Here is an 8,383-nt window from a genome sequence, read left to right on the forward strand (position 1 = left end):
AAGTAGGTATTGAGAGTGAAGGACAGGAAGATTGCATTTCTGGCTTTTTATCTTCTGCTGGGGAAAAAAACAAAAAAAACCAGAAAACTTTTAGCAGTAGGACCCAGAGGATTTCTCTCGGGGGAAAATCGACCAGCACACCTTTATGATTTCTGAGGCTGGACAAAGATGTGAAAAAACTTGTTGATTACTGTAAGAAAAAAAAAAGTAGAGCTATGAGCAATGTCATTGGCTACTTAGAGTCTGACAGGAAAATGTAATGGCTCTTGAGGTCAGAGTAGAGTCAACTATAAATGTATTATAACTGACAACACCTCTACTGAGTTAACTGCTGCGGCTGCACGGTGTCATTAGTCATCTCTGCAGGGACAACATGAGCGCTTCTGTTGCTGTATACAGGAGCATTTACACGGAGGACCGATTCAAACAGGCTTACGGCTCTGACGATAACGCCAGTGGAAGCTTGCGGCTCCGGGAAAAACTCGCAGGGAGGTGCAGGTGTTCAAAGCGAGCCTGCCTTCACCTGTTGAGGGAGAGAGTGCCCATTTTCAGCTGGCTGCCAAGATACAAGCTAAAGAAATGGATTCTAGGAGATACCATAGCAGGACTCACAGTCGGTATTCTTCATATTCCTCAAGGTGAGAAAACACTGCGTGGAGAAAAAGAAAAAAGAAAAAAGTTAGCGTTAGAATTAATTACTTGGAGCTTCTCTCGTAATTTAATTTTTTTTTTAATTAAAATCCTACATTGCCAAAATTTAATATTAACAAAAAAAACATTGAACATCTCACGACAAAATATAGTTCATTATTAATACTGATACTTTGAAATAAATTTATTTTGAACAAGTATTTCAAAAATGTTTCAACTGTAAACTTCAAACTTCTTGAATGTACATTTACATAGTTGGTGTCTGATCTGGTCACACTGCACCTCACAGATCGTAAATTCCTAAATGAAAGAGAAGCAACACACCATTAACTGTCCTTTCCTTCTCTTCTTCTTCTTTTTCCCCCCTCTAAACAGGCATGGCCTTTGCTCTACTCACATCCGTGGCTCCGATATTTGGTCTTTACACCTCTTTCTTTCCTGTTGTCCTATATATGTTTTTTGGCACGGGTCGCCATGTATCCACAGGTAAGATGTTAGTCCACAGGGTGTCTATTTATTCATAGAGAATTGAATAAGATAAAATTCAATAATCTGGGATAACAGCAGAGTCATAATCAGATGTAACCCTCACATACTGTGCATATTTCATGCCCTCTCTGTAAGTTTTGATGAGGTCGAGAACTTCCACGTAATAAGTGTCTATACTGAATCTCGAACTACAGATCTATGTAAAATAACCTTAATAACCTTAATCTTTTATTAATGTTTCAGAGAGCAGGTGGAGTGTTTTTGTTTGTTTGTTTGTTTGTTTTTTTATGTCCTGTTTTATAGCAGCAATAATTATTTGAATATGGCCAGAACATTCTAGAGCTGTTGGGATTTAATATATAACCATGTAAAACTATTACAATTAATTACTATCTATATCATCAGTATTTATTAAAAAACAACTCTTTTGTTTATTGCAAACTACTGAGTGCATTCACTGAAATTTTATAATCATATGAAACTCACAATGGTTCTATTGATCTTGGTTGTAATCTCACTTATCTCAGAATATATATTAGATTATTTTATGACATTGCTCGTGCTTACAGTTGCAGATTTAATGACCTCTGGGCTTCCGTGCACCTTAAATGATCGCTGCTACACAGTTTTCCTATTTCACAGTTTCAAAGAGCAGCTGGAGTCTGTCACTGGGGGAACCTGGGTAAATGTGATGGGAACAAAGGCAGTTGTTGGGACAGAGTCAATGTCCCCCTTGAACCACCAGTATCACATAAAAATACACACAGACAGTTTCACAATTTGAAGATTCCCTAAAAACACCATTTCCAATGTCTCAATAGATGCAGGTCAGATTTGACCAAGCCTTAAATGTACAGAATCTTCTAGCTTGTAAATAATATATTTCCCTTTTTTTGTATTTTGGCTCATTTTAGGAAAAGTCGTCACATTTCAGGCTATCAAAAACAGGTCAATGTTACCCCACCTGTATGTGAGGGTTAAGTGATTTGAAGCATATATCTTGGAATTAAAGTCAGATTACTTTTATATTGCTTTATGGATATGTTTGGCCTCTTTTCAGGGACCTTTGCTGTAGTGAGTTTGATGACTGGGTCTGTGGTGGAGCAGCTGGTTCCCAGTCCTCTGGAGATTAACTCAAGTTCTTCTGAAGCGAGTGACTTTGAAGCCCAGAGAATTGGAGTGGCCTCAGCTATAGCACTTCTCTCAGGAATTATTATGGTAAAACAGACACAGAAAGTCAATAAAGTGAAATAATAGCAAATGTAGCAGATTCCTTTGTGTATGTGTGTATCAAACTCACAGTGTTACATTAAACTCTTTTCGCCCAGCTCTGCATGTTTGCTCTTCAGCTGGGATTTCTCTCCACCTACCTATCTGAGCCAATTGTTAAGGCCTTCACCAGCGCTGCCGCCTTCCATGTCACCATCTCACAGCTGCAAAGCATGCTGGGCCTGCGGCTCCCTCGCCACACCGGGACCTTCTCTCTCTTCAAGGTAAAAAGCAGTGCTTCTTGGTGAAGAAGAAGTGTTCTCATTTGAGCAAAGAGTTATTTTTTGTAGTCTTATCACGGTCTTGTGTGCTCAGACTTTAGCATCAGTGATGGAAAACCTGCCTCACACTAACATGGCGGAGCTGCTGATCTCTTTGGTGTGTTTGGCCATCCTGGTACCAGTTAAGGAGCTCAACATGCGTTTCAGGCAACGCCTCCGAACACCTATCCCTGTGGAGATCCTCACAGTTAGTTAACTAGCTTTGTGAACGCTAAAGATATATTTAATAATTTACAATTGTAACTCTGACTTTATGCTTCAGGTGATTATTGCCACAGGTGTGGCCTATGCTGGCTCACTGGACTCCACTTACAACATTGAGATAGTTGGCCATATCCCTGCTGGGTAAGCTTTTAGACTTTAATTTAAAAATAAAATAAAATAAAAGACTGATTCATTCAGTAGTTAAAAGTGCTCTGACTAATTTTCACAAATCTTGTGGTCTTCAGATTCCCGAGGCCACAATTGCCTGCCTTTCACATGTTCCCTGCCATTGCTGGGGACACAATAGCCATAACATTTGTTGGCTATGCTGTGTCCGTCTCACTGGCAATGATTTATGCCGATAAACATGGATATTCTATACACCCCAACCAGGTAAAATGTAGGAATGTCACTGCTCCTTGTTCAAATGGTGAAATCGATTCTTGCAAATCTGTCAGGTATTTGGACTGAACCTGTGTTTTATTTCAGGAGCTGCTGGCTCATGGGATCTCCAACACAGTGTCCTCCTTTTTTACCTGCTTCCCTAGCTCAGCCACTTTAGCCACCACTAATATACTCGAGAGTGCTGGAGGATACACACAGGTAGCATACATGATATTCAGTTTCCACTAAGAGTTCTCACCAAGGAACAGAAAACTTGACACCTGTCTTAAATGTACCGTTACTGATGTTATACTGATGTTATAATAGGAGCAGAAAAACATGCTTCAATTTCCAAAACAATCTGCACAGAGAATACAAAATGCTAATTTTACATTTAACATAGAAATCCTTGTATCTTTTGGTGTATTTGTGCAGCTCTCTGGGTTGTTCACTAGTCTTGTTGTCCTGATTGTTCTTCTGCTAATTGGACCACTGTTCTACTTCCTACCCAAGGTGAGCTTAAATATGTGTCTCAACAACCTTTAGAGAAGGAGAGGGGGCAAGTTCACTTATCCTATCCTTTGTCTGTGTCTGCAGGCAGTCCTGGCATGCATCAATGTTACCAGCCTCAGACAGATGTTCCTGCAGTTCCAAGACTTACCTGACCTGTGGAGAATCAGTAAAATTGACTTTGTAAGGCCACTTAAAAGCAAGCTATAACATGATAAGTGTTTCTCACCTCTGAAGACAAATAAATACCAGAAAACAGAAGAATGATTATTTAATGCAGCCAGAATCTTTATTTATTTCAAAACACTGCAAAAAGACATATAAATAGCTATCTCAGGGATTAAATATATAGATAAACTTCTGTACACTGCCAGAAAGGACTATTTCGCTGGTCCGGCCCACATGAGATCAAAGTGTAATGTAAAATGAGCTTGGCATCCCTGCTCTACATCATCAGTAGGATTTCTTTTTTAACCATAACCTGCTTTTGTTTGTTTATGATAAAAAAACAAAGAAAACCCTCTGAGCAATAAATTGCACAAAAACGCTGGCAGTAGCAAACATGATACAATTTAAAACACATATATGCAAATTGATATTTTAATTTTTTTTCTATTAATTTTTTTTAGTAGAAATTAAAAAAAGATCTGAAGATTAAATAAATGCTCCAGTTTCAAAAAAATGAGAATTTTCTGGCCATTTTCATATAGTTCAGGCTTTACAGGGTTAAAGCCTCATGTCAAATTGCTGGGTTTTTCTCAAACTTCCAGAATTGCAGCAGAAGTTCTCGTTGGCAGTGTGGAGATAGAAGACTGGCCTCATAGCTGTGATCCAGACTTCTAAGTAATTAGTGCAGCAACTAATGTAACTTTAAGAATTAGTGACACAGATTTCCTTGGTCTAGTGAACATTTTACACAGGTGGGGTGAAGTATATTATAATGTTTCATTTAATCATGCAGGATAAAAGTAAAGCCTATCTCCAACTTTGAACTGTGTCAAAGTATGTGCCATTTAAAGAAATGCTGTGAATATTTTCCATGCACGTCTTCCATACTTTGTAATACTAACACTCAATTATTCCAAGTTCATTTGACAAATTGATGTCACCTGTACTGTCTTTAAACAATAACTGCGGCATCATCAGTTGCCAGACTTTTTGAAATAAACACTGCCTGAAGCCAAGAAGCATTAATCAGGGCCCTGGAATCCTGACCTACTGGAACATGGGGAGCACATCACATAAATTGCTTGATCCTTGCACTTTCGCATTAATTGCTAGGCTAGAATTAATCATAATTTACGCTGACAGGCATCCATTGTTAATTGTTATATCCTGACAAGACAATGCATTATTGTGTCTCTGTTTGTGTGTAGATGGTTTGGCTTGTAACTTGGCTCTCTGTGGTGATACTCAATGTGGACCTTGGCCTGGCTATCGGGGTGGTCTTCTCTATGATGACTGTCATCTGCCGCACACAAAGGTACATTTTCCATTCCCTCTGCACAAATACCATAGTGCAATCCAGCAAAAGCACTTATAAGGGAAAATGTGCACATCTGGAAGGCTAAAAATAAAAATCACATAAACACAAACATCATACTTCATGTATGTAAGTAGCATATGTGGTCTATCATAACTTCTTATATTAATTTAAAGTTTATGATTTAACAGGGCTGGTTGTTCAGTGCTTGGTCGGGCCAGCAACACAGAAATTTACAGACCTCTGGAGAACCACAGCAAGGTGAGCGAGGGTTATTTCTCTTCTTTGAAATATGAAAATGAGCAACCAGCTCCAGAAATATACAAACTTTCTCTCACCCTGTTAATATCTCGTCAAATTTGCATGTGGATTTGCAGTATGAATATCCAAGAATACAGGTGATGCATTTCTATTTTTCTTACAGTGCTACGAAGTGCCTGGAGTGAAAATCCTGACTTACAACGGGCCCATTTACTACGGCAACCGTAGCTTCTTCAGGGAGGAAATGATTAGGCTGTTGGGCCTGACACCAGAGAAGATCCGCAAGCGGGAGAAGGCCATAAAAGCCCTGGAGAAACGGGAGAGGGAGACCACTGTCAGCACTGTGGTATGATTATTGCTATTCCTCATTAATCTGAGTCACAAAATATTTAAAAAAAAATACAGTACACATACATGGTAAAAATACAAAATACTTACTTCAGTAACTTTCTGCTTCCCTCTGTATTTTTTTGTAGGAAAGAGGGATTGCAAACACATCGTTTTCCTCAGAAAATGAGTTCTTCAAATCAGGTAAGCAATGACTTTGTATAGGTGTATGTTAAGTAAACAATTCTAAATACAATTGCTATTTCATGAATTTTTTAAAAAATATCAAGAGACTTTTTAACACCATATTAACATTTTCTGAAGACATTCTTGTATTGCAAATAGTTTGAAAGGAAAAAAACTTTCAAATGAATACATTTTTTCTGCAGAAACATCTGAAAGCGATGCCCAGGCAGTGTTAATCGATTGCAGCAGCGTGATATTTGTTGATGTTGCTGGAGCAAGACTCCTGACACAGGTTAGTCAGTGAAAGTAAGACCTAATTGAAAACATTGAGCCTGAATTACACCATGTCACTGTATAGGCTTTTCCTTATTTCTTGATGCATTGTAATCAGTGCAATTTATTGCTTTTTTCCCCTTTAGATGTGTACTGAGTGCCAGAAAGTTGGAGTTCATGTATATTTGGCTAACTGCAATGGTGAGGCCCATGTATCCCAAATATTTTATTCCTAATTGTTTTCTTTCTGTTTTATTCTGTGCAAACTTTTATGTAGAAGCTTTAATATTTTCTAGAGAGAGTATACATGCTGACCGCTTGTTCTCTGTGCATAGAGAGTGTTTTAAAGATCCTAACGTCCAGTGGGCTGATGAAATACATGAATCCACAACATATCTTTGTCACCGTCCACGATGCTGTGGTGTATATCCAACAGCAGAAGGTAAATATCAGAGTATTTTATAAATAGATGTGACTTTAAATTCTGATAATAAGAACAATGATGTTAACTATCTTGTCTGTTGCAGGAAAAACCTTCAGAGAACACCACGACAGTTTGGGTATGAGGCTGAAGGAAGGTGATGAGTTATGTTCCCCTCAACCAAGTGTTGAGTGCTAAAATGGCAGAGACCATTTTAGCTGCTGTAATAGCTAAGACTGTACTTGCCAGTGTTTGAAAGGCGCAGTAGCCTGTTGTAGCATGAAGTCTTAATTTGTGTTAACTTCTTACATGATAGTTTTACCATGTTTTTTATTTTTCAAATATCAGACTGACTGCCAAACTTAAATCAAAATCAAATCAAGCAGAAGGAATTAGTCCACAACACAAAAACCCATCAATACAAAACAATAAAAAAAATGAATATACTATATGACTGACATGAATTGTTTTCGCCTGTTTTTTTTTTTTAAGTTGTTGTATAATTTTGTATTTTTATTGTTGTATATGATGTATTTTGGCATGTTATCAGCATTGGTTGTATTTATTTTTTTGTTGTTTTTAATACAAATGCATTTCATGCACATTGTATATATTTTTCTTTTACTATGCATATTTATACGTTTTGAAATCTGTGCTTCAGTATGCAGTCATGTACAGTAAATAGCACTGCGACTCCAGAAAGACTGAATAAAAGACTTTAGGAATGAGCTGCGGCAACTGTGCCACCCAGTGGCTGTTCTGACAATGAATACATCTTACAAACAAAACCTGGAGCATTTTAGTGAATAAAAACATGCAATAAATAGAAGTAAAACGTCATCTGTAGGTTTCTAAATCAATGTATTGAGTAGCAATAGTTATTAAGTGTGAAGACTTATACTTTTGAAGGAAAACGGTGTGGAATGTGAAGAATGCCACTCTCTGAGATTTGGAAGGGGGAGAAGAGCAGTCTTTGTACTTCATCAGCCATTGTAAACCAGGCTGTCTGGAGTGAGAAAGATTAAAAAATATTACAAAGTCTCATAGCAGCAGGGACAAATGATATTTTAGTATTATAAAAAAAAATGAAATAAAAAACAATCAATTGGAGAAAAAACTGGTTATTAATCTTGCAGTTTACTGGTTAATTTATGATACAAAATGCAGTTTTCACTGGAAATACATAAACATGCCACTTTTATTCTGGTATGTGTATCTGTCTTTACTTTTAAAACGCAGGCATATTCTAAAAAATGTGATGAAATCTGCTATATTCATTACAATAACTGAATCTCACATACTGTTATGCTGCCCTCTGCTGTCGGACGGGTAAAAACCTCCCTGCTATCACATTCCTGTTACCTTGACCTGATAAAGCTACATGTAGTGAGAGTCAAAAACCAGGACAAAAAAACAAAAAACCCTAATTATTTCCTTGCTTGATGTTGGATAGCCAAGTTATTAATTTTTTCCTGTGCATATTTCAAAGGGCCCTCGGGATACCGTGCCCTTTGGGTTTTCCCTTTAAAGCTCAAGGAGTGTTTTACTAATTAGTAGGAAGTTGTCCACTTTAATTAGAACGCCATACACAAGGCTGTGGCCAAATGTTTACTTAAGCCAGATTCTACACTCAGGCCCACACAC

General features: G+C 37.7%; 1 protein-coding gene across 1 annotated transcript; it reads left to right on the forward strand.

Annotated features, from left to right (window-relative positions):
* The first annotated feature begins 343 nt into the window (after window positions 1–343).
* slc26a10 (solute carrier family 26 member 10) lies at window positions 344–7,734 on the forward strand. The gene is made up of 18 exons (XM_063464343.1): window positions 344–638; window positions 1,027–1,137; window positions 2,201–2,358; window positions 2,469–2,633; window positions 2,725–2,877; window positions 2,953–3,035; window positions 3,140–3,287; window positions 3,384–3,497; window positions 3,714–3,791; window positions 3,876–3,971; window positions 5,165–5,271; window positions 5,463–5,532; window positions 5,696–5,878; window positions 6,009–6,063; window positions 6,249–6,337; window positions 6,465–6,519; window positions 6,654–6,760; window positions 6,846–7,734. Exons 1-18 carry the CDS (start codon window positions 374–376, stop codon window positions 6,882–6,884), a joined length of 2,076 nt encoding a protein of 691 aa, XP_063320413.1. The 5' UTR covers window positions 344–373; the 3' UTR covers window positions 6,885–7,734.
* The last annotated feature ends 649 nt before the right edge of the window (window positions 7,735–8,383 follow it).

This window comes from Pelmatolapia mariae, linkage group LG20, assembly GCF_036321145.2.
Source record: "Pelmatolapia mariae isolate MD_Pm_ZW linkage group LG20, Pm_UMD_F_2, whole genome shotgun sequence".
In the NCBI taxonomy this organism is placed as follows: domain Eukaryota; kingdom Metazoa; phylum Chordata; class Actinopteri; order Cichliformes; family Cichlidae; genus Pelmatolapia; species Pelmatolapia mariae.

Coding starts and splice junctions, on each gene's coding strand:
- slc26a10 (XM_063464343.1), top strand. CDS start 374: ATGAGCGCTTCTGTTGCTGTATACAGGAGCATTTACACGGAGGACCGA. Junction 3,288..3,383: donor ATTCTATACACCCCAACCAG/GTAAAATGTAGG, acceptor GTTTTATTTCAG/GAGCTGCTGGCTCATGGGAT. Junction 6,338..6,464: donor GAGCAAGACTCCTGACACAG/GTTAGTCAGTGA, acceptor TTTCCCCTTTAG/ATGTGTACTGAGTGCCAGAA.